The 14,532-nt window shown below is 36.5% G+C and overlaps 1 protein-coding gene across 8 annotated transcripts in view; it reads right to left on the reverse strand.

Annotated features, from left to right (window-relative positions):
• The window catches only part of ALG6 (ALG6 alpha-1,3-glucosyltransferase), a 60,674-nt gene that overhangs the window by 25,953 nt on the left and 20,189 nt on the right, over positions 1–14,532 (reverse strand). For all 8 annotated transcript variants that reach the window (XM_066268995.1, XM_066268997.1, XM_066268994.1 and 5 more), the window contains 7 exons: positions 12,203–12,292; positions 10,807–10,895; positions 8,747–8,826; positions 7,280–7,344; positions 3,409–3,594; positions 2,685–2,820; positions 122–207 (listed from right to left, as the gene is read on the reverse strand). In XM_066268995.1, the coding sequence (XP_066125092.1) occupies positions 122–207; positions 2,685–2,820; positions 3,409–3,594; positions 7,280–7,344; positions 8,747–8,826; positions 10,807–10,895; positions 12,203–12,292 (732 nt within the window). The remainder of the gene's footprint in view (positions 1–121; positions 208–2,684; positions 2,821–3,408; positions 3,595–7,279; positions 7,345–8,746; positions 8,827–10,806; positions 10,896–12,202; positions 12,293–14,532) is intronic.

Genomic DNA, 14,532 nt, shown 5'->3' on the forward strand with positions numbered 1-14,532 from the left:
TGTGAAAAATTCACTAGCACAGAACACTTCATTCTCTAACGATGCAGGTAAATAAGATTTTACCATACTGCTTTTAGAGAGACGCACATAAACCACTATATACAAACTCGGAGTCTCTTACCTGATTACTATCTGAATGTGATGTGGCAAAATAGCCTTGATCTTCAGGAAGACACTTAAGCTGCACCAAATATTGGCTACTTTATCCTTAAAAAAGATTTGTTAGTTTTACATTCTGATGTAATTGAAAGAAATATTAAACACCACGAAGCACAGCCAATAGCCTCTAAATAAACTTTTGAGATGTGAAGCTTTTGTTCACAATTTTATAATTAAGTTGATTAAACTCTCCAAGTAATGCATTTTTTTGCAGTGGGAGTTGATCTAAATTACAAGCCAACCACAATCTAGATGTTCTCAAGAAATACTTCATATTTTTCAAAGAATAGCCCACTCTCCCAAAATAATGAAGTTACTCATCTTTGGGAATTCTTCTAGAAATATTTTGTTTTCCTAATTTGTAGAACACATATTATGTGACCTGTTTTATCACACATGTGAAATTATCTAATATAACGTCCTAGCTACTAGCAATGACAAGAGTTAATTACTAATAAATCAAGAAGTTTAAAGACATTAGCAGTTGTGCTAGGATCACTTTCAAAATTAAATTTGTAACTACAGCTCTCTGTTCATGAAACCCACCCCTACACAGCTGCTTGCTCACAGCTGTGTAGGCATAACATCAAGAAAGGAACTATCACTGACAGCTGTGCCATCTTACTTCCCTGTCAGATCAAAGAAAATGTGCTTCAGACTTTGAGAGCAACAAGTGCATGGAGGTGACCAGCAACACCATCGAACACATATGACACTTATTTTTATAGTTATCACGGTAAATGCCATTTCTGAAATGGAAGGCAAGGCAAAGAACCAGGCAGCTTACAGGGAGTATTAAACTTTTCTCTATATAAGTATTAAGGTTAGAAAAATATAAAGCAGTTACAAGCACAATTTTCAAAGTTCAAATCACAGCTCTGCCACATGCTGGCAACATGACCTCAGTTTTCTGATCTGTATAGTGGGGTATAACATGATAGCTACCTCACGGTATGGGAAGGATCAAATAAAAGCACCTGTGAGGTCTCTGGCACCCAGTAGGTGGTGATAACAGTGTTTATGATTGTATCAGCAGCAGCAGCATCTCCATCGACATACAAGTCACACACTCCTGTTCCTTCACAAAACCAAACCATCTTTCAAAATGCTGGTTCCATTCCCTTACAGATCCAATTTATGTATTAAAAAAATAAAGGTATATATGCTTTCCAATTCTTTTTTTAAAAAAATGTTTATTCAAAGCAAATTATTGCCCTAGCAGGAGAGCTCATTTGGTTAAGGCAGTGGTCAACAGAGCCAAATATCAACGGTACAACGACTGAAATTTCTTTTGAGAGCCAAATTTTTTAAACTTAAACTATATAGGTAGGAACATTCCTTATTGAGGTAGCGCCCGCACGTGGTATTTTGTGGAAGAGCCACACACAAGGGGCCAAAGAGCTGCATATGGTTTGTGAGCTGCAGTTTGCTGACCAGGGGTTAGGGCATCATCCCAAAGCATAGAGGTTGCCAGTTCAATTCCCAGTCAGGGCACATGCAGGAGTGGATTGATGTTTCTATCTCTCTCTCTCCTTTTTTCCTCACTAAGATCAATAAATAAATTTTAAAAACCTTCAGAAGCAAATTATCTATAAATCTGTTGTCTCTAACTTTATTCAAAGGTCTTTTTGTTTCAGAAAAATGGCTTAATAACTAAATTGAAATCACCAAGTTATCCATGTAATAAAAGTTTAACAAGAGTGATTAAGCTAGCATGAAGTAAAATGTAAGATTCTCATTAAAAATTGCTATGGATATGAGATATGCTGTATCTCATAAGGAACTATGAGATCTTCTGAAGCAAACATGATTATTAGTTTAATAAATAATTTCTTAAGACTAAAAAAAGAGAATGTAAACCAAAAAATTACTAAGCTGTTATCTTTGTAGCTGCAACTTCTCGTGCTGCCTCACATTATGGACCATTTCATTAGAAGAAATGTATAACTGAATATGGATCTCATGATGGCTTAAATATTACCTATGCACATAATGCACTAGAAAATACCGGCTGAGCTAGAGGTTTTATACTGGATTAAATAATTAGCAAGGAATGATCCCGAGAGCAGCTGAAGTTACTATTCCCTGTAAGTCTTCTACAGGAAGTTCCAGAGGTCATAGGAAGTAACGGAAAGGAATGAGAGGGGAGTTTTTAAACATGCCTCAACAGTGGTAGAGTGTCGCCTGGCATGTGGATGTCCCGGGTTCGATTCCCAGGTAGGGCTCACAGGAGAGGCGCCCATCTGCTTCTCCACCCCTCCCCCTCTCCTTTCTATCTCTCTCTCTCTTCCCCTCCCGAGCCAAGGCTCCACTGGAGCAAAGTTGCCCCAGACACTGAGGATGGCTCCATGGCCTCTGCCTCAGGCGCTAGAATGACTCCTGTTGCAACGGAGCAACAGCCCAGATGGGCAGAGCATCGCCCCCTGGTGGGCGTGCCTGGTGGATCCCAGTTGGGCGCATGCAGGGGTCTGTCTGCCTCCCTGTGCTTCTCACTTCAGAAAAAAAATAAGAAAAGATAAACATGCCTCAAATAAGCCACGATCGACTGGGAAGAGCCTTCTTAGAACCTGCAGGGTTTGCTCCTCGTCCGTTAAGAAGGGCAGCCAGCAGAGAAGAAAAGCAGCCACCACAGTGCATGCCAGCTTCACGAGCAACACAAGCCTAGAACAAGAGCAAAGGCAACCGTGAGACAAGGAGAGGATAATACTTCTGAAAAGTCAATCTGAATCTCACTAAATATAATAAATGCAAATGTATAGTAATCATAAAATCTATGCCATTGATACAGGTTTAAGATGGGACTCGACTCAGATCAGAGTCTACTCAAAACCATTAAGATTTGCACTTCTCCAACGAAAAAACTATCACCCTCCTAATTAACATTTAACTTAGACGCCATATTCCTGTGTATCCATGAAGAAAAATGTATTAATAAATTCAGGATGTACTTCTATAAGTATATATTCTAACATGCTTTTTAAAGAGATAAAATCCTACCACAACCCTCTAACAAACCAACCCACAGTACCTCCAGGAAATGTAGCCTGATCAAAATATTTTTCTAGTTAGGAAGATTTAAAATAAATTAATACAGAACATGACACAATCTCTCTCTCCACTCACCTCATAGCCAACGCAGTAATAAGAAATCACCAAAGGCAATGTGAAAGACCACCTTCCTCCAGGTAAGGATGCCAAATACATTCTCTGAAGTGATTTTTAAAAGTCTGGTGTTTAAAAGCCACTCACCCTTTTCCTTTGAGGCCTTTTTGAAAACACTTGCCAAGTAAAAAGCAAAAAAATGGCAAGGAGTGGTAAAGTTCCATCTGTTTGTAATTTATAGCTAAGCAAAACGCCAGTGATCCCAGTAGGTCCCAGTGACAGGATACTCCAAGAACACCCCACAAAGCAAAGCCAAGACTCACAGAATTGTATCTGTTCCTCTGTCAAGGAAATGATCTCAATAATTAAAAGAGACCGATTTTGCATTTTATGGAGTGTGTTTCTTATACAATTCTAAAATAATAACTATGCTATTTGGAAACATTCAATAAACATTTGAAATTATAAATAATGACCTCAAATATATTAAATCTACTGGTAAGGAGAGCAACTGATTTGTTTAGCTTTAAAATAATTCTAACTAGTTAATGTAGCTTTGTTTTTGCTAGACTTTTTCACAGTTATTACTATAACATAACAAAATATAGAGAATAAAAGAATGCTTTGAAAATTTTTAAAAAACACAAAATTTACTGATATCACTATACTTTATAATATGCATCAGTACAAATTTATATGTATATATGATTAATATGTTTAATTATAAACTAATGACATTGCTATTTTAAAACATCACAAATTTTTAGTCCAAAATGGTGAGCTGAGTGAGCACTCATGTTTGCCTCTTCTCCTTACCTAGACCCCCTTAATATGATTAATATAAATTCACAGCCATAAAGAGAACAGGAAGATGGCTTACAACAGATCAAGTTTTGAACACACTTCTAGAAGGCAGAAAGGGGACAAAAAGATGGTAACATAGAATAGGATGGAAGAGGCCACAGCACAGAGGAAGCTTAGACAAGCAAGGAACCAAACTACCCTGCAAGCCCCTAGAGAACTCCAGAAACACCAAGTAGGCTAGAGGGCTGGAGTAATATTGTGAAAAGAAAACAAGAAGATTAACTGAAAATTCCTAGATGCAGAAATCAAATCCCACCTCACTCCTGTGCAAAGATTATCTGGCAGCCAAGCCATTGACACCCTCCCTCCCGGCAACAAAAGAAGGACTATTTCTCCTAACAAATGGATTAGGCCATCTGGGACAGCTAGTGGAGAAGTTACCACTATAGTGTAAAACCTTCCACACTCTGAAATGTAAGGATCTCAAAGTGTACAGGCCAGCTCCTTGTCCACTTAACCTATGCTGGGTCAAATAAATAAGGAGCTCTCATACAGCTTTTTCTTGTCTTACTCTGAAATAAGAATACATACTCTGGGATCAAACAGGCACTGAAGAAAAACCTAAGACCAAAAGGAAAAGGGGGAAAAAATTGACCCTAGAAAAATGGAAATAATTCAGAAAACAGTAAGTAAAAAAAAAAAAGTAAATTGAAATTTAAGATATGCTTAACAAAACAAACAAAATTTAATAGAAGTGTTGGAGAAAAAGATAATCTTCCAAACCATAAAAAGACAAAAAGATGCTCAAGATGTAGATGGAAGACCTAACATCTACTAAACTCAATAAATGAAGTGAGAAAATTATCAAAGAATTAACATGAGAGTATTTTCCAGAACTGAAAAACATGAGTCTTCAAAATGAATGACCCAGAGTATCCAAAACAACTGTCAGAAACACCTATGCATGCGATGATGAGGGAAGTAAAAAAATAAATAAATTTAAAAAATTAAAAAACACCTATGCCTCAGCAAATTATAAAATTTCAGAGCCCCCTATAAGAAATAGTTATGACAACAGCAACAGCAGTAACAACAGAAGAGTAATAGCAATAAATACAGTACTTAAATAGTACTTAGTATTCCCAGGTTCGGCTCTAAATGCTTTACAAATTAATAATTCATTTCACTCTCAAAATGTTTACAAATTAATGGTAACTATTATACCAAGTTTACAAATGAGAAAAGTAAAGTACATAGTGGTTAAAAAATGTGTCATTATAAACTGGCATAATCCCAAAATCTTCAAGAGTTTGAATCAAATCAAAGAGGAGATACCACTACAAATGTACCAGAATGTTAAAATGAAAATGAATGACAACTGGTGAAGATGAGCACCTACATCATTGCTAATGGAAGCGTTAATTGGTATACCAGGCTTAACGAGCATTCGGAATCTCTAAAATCAAACATGTGCACACCCTGTAACACAGCAATTTCACTCTAAAATATATATTTACATGTGCACAGAGACATTTACAAGAACATTCATAACAGCATATTCATCACAGCCAAAACCTGTGTCCAAATGTCTTCCAGTGATAGAATTATGAGTTTTCTTGCAATGGAATATTATAAAGCAACGTAAGTGAACAAGCTGCAGCTACATACAACTACATGAATAACACTCACAAACAAAACACTGAACCCAAAACACCAAACACAAAGAAATACCTAGTGTGTTGTCTTCTTTTATACAAAGTTCAAAAGGGGAAAACTAAACTACCTTAGGACCAAGTGCCTAAGGTACCACCACTTGGCCACCTTAGGAGAGAGAAGCATGTACCTGCACACTTGGGAGGTGTGCAAGTGCAGTGTTGGGATCTGGCAGTGTTCTATTTAATGACACAGATTATAGTTTGCCAATTCACTAAACTGCATGCTTACATTGAATGCACTTTTCTGTATTGGTGTTCTATTTCTAAGTAAATATAGCTTTAAAAATCTTCTAAACGGCCCTGGCTGGTTGGCTAAGCGGTAGAGCATTGGTCATGTGTGTGGAAGTCCAGGGTTCAATTCCTGGTCAGGACACACAGGAGAAGCGCCCATCTGCTTCTGCTCCACCCTTCCCCCCCTCCTTCCTCTCTGTCTCTCTCTTCCCCTCCCACAGCCAAGGCTCCATTGGAGCAAAGTTGGCCCGGGTGCTGAGGATGGCTCCATGGCCTCCTCCTCAGGTGCTAGAATGGCTCTGGCCTCAGTGGAGCAATGCCCCAGATGGGCAGAGCATAGCCCCCTGGTGGGCGTGCCAGGTGGATCCCAGTCGAGAACATGTGGGAGTCCATCTGACTGCCTCCCCGCTTCTAACTTCAGAAAAATACAAATAAATAAATAAATCTTCTAAACAACATTTTTCTCTTTTCTTTATATCAGTATTTTATATTTGATAGCCTTGATCCCACAGTGCCCCCCCAAATAAAAAAGCTCAATTAGAAATGTGGACAGATTAAAAAATATGGTAAAAACAACTACAGATTTGAATATCTTGCAAATCCTTTGACAGATACATATACTGATTTTATTACAACTAAAATGGATTGGCATCCAAAGGAAAAATTATTAGTTAAACAATCATGTTGCTGTGAATTATGTCTTCTTTTTTCCCTTTGAGACAGACAGTAACATTGAATATATTAGAAGACAAATTGGAGAGCCACGTACAGATTTTATCACCTTTTCTCTAAGATTTACTTATCTGAATGTTCCTTACTTTAGGCATTAAAATTACACCATAAATTTTAATTATTGAGTTTCAGTTTCCTGAAACCTCCAGTTACCACTGTTAGAGAAATAATTGTTTTAAGACTCAGAAAACTCCTACATTGTTTTTCCTGTCAGTGTCAGATAACAGTTCAAGACAGAAAGTATGTTACACTTTTTTCAAATTAGGAGGATATAACCGCACTGGGCACCCTTTTACCAACACCTCAGAAGAGCTATGAGGTACCATGCCAAAAGGGTATGAAAAAACAGTTCTACTTTTAAATCTACCATTTAAGTAAAAGCTTTGTGAAGAGGATCTTACATATCATTGTGAAAAGTTTATTCAAGCCAGTACCATAGCAAATAAGATATTATTGAATGATAACATTATACAAATTGAGCCTAGATCTCATAATATCTATGCATCTGACTTTATTTCTTAGTTAGCAAAGGATACTGAAAATGTCCATAGTCAATAAGAATAAGGCCTGGATACAGCAATATGCATAATGCATTAGCAACCTGGAAGGAAAAATATTGTGAACTAAGAAAATAATGTTATTGAATCAAACAGGGTAAAAGTGTACTATCATTTAACACAATAGCAAATGCTCCCATTCTTACCTTCTAGTTATCAAAACAAAAATGCATTTTTATAAAACAATTCTTTAAAAACTACAGTTTTCATGGAGGTGATACTTCCTGGGTAGAATACTTTAGTAAAATAAAATCACTAAAAGGTATTTGTCAGAGAAAGCAGTTTTAGATATAAAGAAGTTTATCTAATGATTAACCTATATAAAATCACCAAAAAGATGCTTGACTACTGGTGGTGCAGTGAATACAGCATCGACCTAGGATGTTGAGGTCACCAGTTAAAAACCCTGGGCTTACCTGATCAAGGCACATATGCAAAGAAACTATAAGTTGATGCTGTCCTCTCCTACCACCCTGCCCCTGCATTTCTTTTCCTTTTTCCTCTCTCTAAAATCAATAAATAAAATCTTTATAAGTTAAAAAGAAAAAAAAATACTAAAAAGAAAAGACAGTCACTAAAAAGAGTATTTATTTGTAAACTGTGACAATGAGACTATATAGCAACTTTTCAAAATGCCTCTCAGTTCATTTTTATAAGCAACTGAAAATTTAGATTTACCAGTTAAACAGTAAATTCAAGCCCTGGCCCGACAGCTCAGCTGGTTGCAGTGGTAGTCTACCTGGTCCCTACCGCCCACTAGTGGGCGTTCCAGCTTTCATGGTGGGCGGTAACAGAGCAACCAAAGTATAAATAAAAAGATAGATTTAACTATAGTAAGTTGTTTTATAAAGATTTATTCTGTCAAACTTAGCAAAAATCCAACAGAAATACTTGGTAAGTAATTATTATTATATGCTTTAATTTGCTGTAACTCTGCTTTATAAATTTTATAAAGTAAAGTTACTTCCCTACTTTATAAATCACCATTACTGTGGAATCGGTAGGCAGTTAGAAAATTTTACTACTAACAGAGATACAAAAGTGGGCAGTAGGTATGAAAAGGTTGACTACCCCTGGTTAGAGTATCTTCCTGATGTGCAAAGGTTGCTGCTGGTTCAATCCCCAGTCAGGGCACATACAGAAACAGATCAATGCTTCTGTCTCTCTCCCTTCCTTTCTCACTAAAATTAATAATTTTTTTAAAATTCAACATGCTGTGTAAATCAACAGTATGTAACTTCTAGACTTTAGTGTATCTTATTACCACAGTTAGGCATTAAATAATTAAGGTAACTTGATGTTTTCTAAGTGAAAATTAATTGACAGAGATATACTATTCCCTATTATTATCTATTTTCAAAGACATGGCTTCCTTAAACTCTACACTCAATAGTTAAGCTAATAAAATATTCCAGAGATGAAATGTTAGGTTGCTTTAAAACTTACTTTTTTCTTAGTTGACATTTCTTTTAAACAACAATACAAAACCACTGCTGGTATGTAAATCAGCAAATCAGCAATTAACACTGAAAAAAACAAGCAAATTATTTCCATTGTGAGGCCATCAGCATCAACAATAATGTGTTAATTGTCTCCCTCCCTCCAACCTTGAGTAGGAATTCTATTAACACAGGTTCCTACCCACTCAGGACAACATGTGAGCCGAGTTTCTATTCCCTTCACCTCTGCCAAATTTCAACTGATAGGACACCACACAGTCTCTTTTCTTCATTTTCTCTAACAAATTCACACATTATCAATTAGATGTATCCAAAGTTAATTCTCTCTTTGCTCCTAGACTTTAAGAATACACCAAGCAAGGGAAGACATCCTTTTAAAAAATGTATTTGTATATTCCAAATTTTCTGATGTGAAGAATACCTAAAATGTGGCAATCAATGCAGAGGAGAATCTTTAAAAAATTTATTTAAAAATACATAAACTTTTATTAATTAATGAACATAAAAAACTTGACAGACCCAGGTGAGGGGGAAAGTGAAGAAAGTTTTTTTTTTTAAAAAAAAAACAACTCATAATTCTAAATGTCCAATCCTTTTAGATGAAAAACAAATACCGGACATTAAGTTTGTAAACAGTACAACACAGGTATCCAAAGAGCCTATTTTTTCTTGTACTAATACAGTGTCCAGAACAAGGTAAATGACAGAAAACTGTCAGTGTTAGATGCATGTAATCTATTTTCTGCTCCAGATGCCATATTTAAGATGACACTGACAAACTGAAATATACTCCAAGGAGCACTGCCAGAGGCCTCAAAACCATAATCGCATTCAGCAAACTGGTCGTCCAAGAAATAACTGAAGTGCCTGAGAAGGTCTCACCTGGGGATAAGGCAACTTCAAATGTGTTTAGGGTATCTAGTACATAAAAGATCAGACTTGTTCCACGGAGCCCAAGGAAACAGAAACTAAAATAGCTAGTGGAGTATAAGAAGGAAAATTTTCATGATTAGGGCTCTCTGAAAATAAAATAGTCTCTAAAGATTGTGAGTTCCCTGCAGATATAGGTACTGGAAGCTAAATGATCATGTGGCGAGTATGCAGCTCAGAGAGGAGGACTCAAGCATTGTGCGGAAAGGAGAGTGGTGTGGGAGAGGGAGAGACAGGCAAGACAGATTGCCCGAGTCCATTCCTGGATGAATAAATAGCAAGGAAAACAAACTCTACTAAATTTAGACTAATTAAGGAAATGGTCCAGGCTAGCATTAGAGACTAAGTCATGTAAAGCTTTTAAGGATTTCTAAGCCTATTACCTTGACTCTTAGAAGCACACAATAAATGTTCCATAAACATTTGTTGAGTGGATTATTTAATTTAGCAAAAATGCAGAGCAACACAATGAATGAGATACAGTTGTAAAGTTTACTTTAAAAACAAAGAGGCTAAAGGGTCCTGGCTGGGTGGCTCAGTGTACTATCGACCTGGCAGGTCAGAGGTCCAGGGTTCAACACCCAGCCATAGCACGTATGAGAAGCAATCAATGAGTACACAACTAAATGGAACTAAACAGAACAATGAGTTGATGCTCCTCTCTCTCTCCCCCACCCCACTTCCTCTATCTCTGTCTCAAATCAATGGAAAAATTAAAAAAAAAGAAAGGCTAACAGGATTTGGAATTAGGACATTAAAGCAACAACCTAAACAACTAAAACTTTAATTCATAGCTCTCTGACTTCAAGTGAGCTAATAATCTCACTTACCTGTATCTCAGTTACCTCACCTTAAAATAAGGATAACAATAGTATTTACCTCATTTAGGTGTTCAAAATATTAAGTAGGACAATAAAGGTAAAGCACCCAGAATTATTCCTTTCTACTCTTTCCTCTTTTAATTTTGAAATACATTTTGGTCATACAATCTACCTATACATGTATACGTATAGTCGGACAATTTTAAATGTCAATTCAAACAATAGAACCTTTTACCACTTTGCTCAAAAAAAAATTTTTAAGCAAATTTTGCACTCAGTACTTATTGTTCTTTACCTGTTGCACGCATGAAGAGCTTGTGTGCCTGACTCTCATATCCACGTGAGGTATGGAGAGCAATCCAGTCTGGATTTATAATCTTTGCCCTGCAAATCAAAGCATATATACATGCACTTTATTCCCCATCACTTTTAGCAATAAGGACATCTGAGGACATAGGAATCTACTTTGAGAAGTGGCCACTGCTCTTATAAAGCGACGGAGTCAAAGCTTAGGCTTTAGTCTTTTTATTTAATCAGGTGAAACTGACAAACTATAAAACAGAGTCTGCTTTGCTCATCTTCCAACGAAACCTTAAAACATATTACTAAGAATCCTACCTTCAGAATTCTTCCATTGTAAAAACAAACCGATATGTCATATTTCATTTATTAAGCACATATTTTATTTTTAAAAACATGTGACTATTTACCAGAGGATCATGTTTTATAATTTATAATCTTTTCAGTTATCATAACAATCAGCTATAAAAGCTATTAATCACAAATTATTGCAGAAAACCAAACATAATTGTTAAAGATAAATTAAGTTTTCAATCATTACATTACCCTGAGCATTGCAAAATGTAACTTATTATCATGTAGTTTGGGAACTCATTTTTAATTAAGGAAGCTAATTTTTATGAAATATGAAATAGTGAAACAAATAAGTTTAGAAGATATTGTGAAGAGGTCCTCCAATTTTTGCTGACACACTCTAACCAACTGGATCTCCACCAAATAGAAGTTTCTAACCTTCTATAAACTACTCCATTTCTGTGGAAATAGGAATTCCAATCCTGCTCTTAAATCACTAGTGAAACACTATAGTAATTCTAGTTTCTAACTTGACAGGCTAGTCAGAAAACCATTTGGATCCATATTTTTCACTTACTTTGGGCCATTCCAGGAAAAAACATTCCTACACACAACTAACCATATTACACATATTTCTCAGTCATCCATGCATAATTGGTAACAACTCTGCTTCAAAACAAGGCTCCAACCTGGCCGGGTAGTGCAGTTGGCTAGAGCATCACTCTGATATACCAAGATTGCTGTTTCGATCTCCAGTCAGGACACATACAAGAATCAACCAATGAATGAATACATGAGTGGAACAACAAATTGATGTTTCTTTCTCTCTCTCTCAAACAAACAAACAAACAAATAATTAAATAAATAAATAAAGTTAGATTTTTGCTAGCCTGTCCTCCAAAGGAATTATGGAAATGTTCACACTCTGATAGTTAACTTTCATACAACCCTACTGTAAAGTTATACTGCTTTCTTTACAAACCATGACACAACAGTACCTACAAAAACTCTGTAGTCAACAAATCCAGGTCATACTGGTTCTTACTATATCTGCTGAGGACATAAATATTTAGTTTCATTAAGGAAGAAAAACTTACACATATGCACATAGAAGACTATGATAGGCTGTAAGAGGTGGATAATCCAATCCCCAATACAGTAAATTGTTATCACTGCTGTTAAAATACCTGAAAAAAAGAAAAGAAAAAGCATCATTCTATTAATGAATATTCAGGACATAGACTTATATTTAATATCTCACCTCATTTAATTAAAGTGAAAAGATACATTAGGCAAGTTAAAAAAAATTCATCTAAACCTTCTGTCTTTTTCCCTTCTAAAATAGGTATTTTGTGAACTAAGACTGACCAAGTTGTGGAACAGTGGATAGAGCATCAGCCTGGGACACTGAGGACCCAGGTTCAAAACCCTGAGGTTGCTAGCTTGAGTGCAGGTTCACTAGCTTGAGAATGGGATCATAGACATGACCCCATGGTCGTTGGCTTAAGCCCAAAGTTCACTGGCTTGAAGCCCAAGGTTACTGGCTCGAGCAAGGGGTCACTGGCTTGGCTGAAGCCCCCAGGTCAAGGCACATATGGAAAAGCAACCGATGAACAACTAAAAGTGACACAACTATGAGTTGATGCTTCTCATCTCTGGCCCTTCCTGTCTCTTTCCCTCTCTGTCTCTCTCTCACTCAAAAAAAATTATTTTTGTGAACCCACAATTAAAAGTTATTATTGATTAGAGTGACTAAATAATTTATTGACCAATATACTCTGGAGAGTGAAAGAAGTTGTTAATAATTAAGCCATAACAAGAGGTGCAAACCAAGATTGTCCTAGACCAGTGGTTCTCAAACTTTTTTTTTTTTTAATTGTATTTATTTATTTTTTACAGAGACAGAGAGTGAGTCAGAGAGAGGGATAGACAGGGACAGACAGACAGGAACAGAGAGAGATGAGAAGCATCAATCATTAGTTTTTCATTGCGTGGTGCAACACCTTAGTTGTTCATTGATTGCTTTCTCATATGTGCCTTGACCACCAGCCTTCAGCAGACCGAGTAACCCCTTGCTGGAGCCAGTGACCTTGGGTTCAAGCTGGTGGGTTTTTGCTCAAACCAGATGAGCCCGCGCTCAAGCTGGTGACCTCGGGGTCTTGAACCTGGGTCTTCCGCATTCCAGTCCGACGCTCTATCCACTGCGCCACCGCCTGGTCAGGCTCAAACTTTTTGAAGTCAAGGCTCATTTAAAATCCTACAAATAATTGTAGGCGCACCATATACAAATTTCTGAGAAATATGTTATAATAATTAAGTCAAATATTAAAGGAAAAATATATAAAGTCCAAGCGTGCTTTTATGGTAATTAAATGAAATAAATACAAAATTAAATTTATTCTGACATTAAAAAACATTTTTATGTTACATTTTTTGACTTATGCTTTTTAGAGTTCATAAAAAGAGGGGTTAAAAAATAAAAAAATGACAAAAAAGTTATATTTTTATATATATAGATACATTCTTAGTAAGATTTAGTAAAGTTGGCAGGTGTCAGGCAAATGTATTAAGTTTTTTTATTCTTGTGTTTATGAGAAAAATGAGCCTGATGTGTTCTAGCAATTTCTTTAATGTTTGGGCATATATTTGAAAGGCAATCTCTCATTTCCTCATCAATACATTGAAGAATTCCTTTCTTTTTACTCTTAATTGTATTGAGGGTAGAAAATCCTAACTCAAATAGGATGTTGAAAATTGTAGTAAAATGTTCAAAGCTTTTTAAATATTTTTTTATTTATTGATTTTTTTTAGAGAGAGAGGAGTGAGAGAGAGAGAGAGAAGGGGGAGGAGCAGGAAGCATCAACTCCCATATGTGCCTTGACCAGGCAAGCCCAAGGTTTTGAACCGGCAACCTCAGTGTTCCAAGTCGACGCTTTATCCCACTGCGCCACCATAGGTCAGGCCTTCAAAGCTTTTTTAGATATTGCCACATATTCTTCTTTTACAGAAATCCAAAAGGCTTCAAGAGACAATTCCTTATGTTTAATCATCAATCCAAAACCCACATCACACACATCATCTTAACTTTACACCAAACAAAGGATAGAAGAAGCTTGCCTCCAGTCTTTCCAGGGAACATGGGGGTAGTGTAAACAATCCAGCACCACAGCTTAACAGCCTTTTGCAACCTAATCAGGCAAGTGAGGTGGGGGTTGGGCAGACTGTCAGCTTACAGCCAATTTCCTACACCTCTGTCCCCCCAAAATCTAAACTCCAAAAACCCTGTTGGTTTTTTGGTGCCCAACATATTTCTGGAATACCATAGGGTGCTCCAGTGCACCCTGGTGCACACTTTGAGAACCACAGTCCTAGACAAACCAGAACTTATCTCTACTATTAGTACTTACTCAATAACTAACACTTACAT

This window comes from Saccopteryx bilineata, chromosome 3, assembly GCF_036850765.1.
Source record: "Saccopteryx bilineata isolate mSacBil1 chromosome 3, mSacBil1_pri_phased_curated, whole genome shotgun sequence".
Lineage (NCBI taxonomy): Eukaryota > Metazoa > Chordata > Mammalia > Chiroptera > Emballonuridae > Saccopteryx > Saccopteryx bilineata.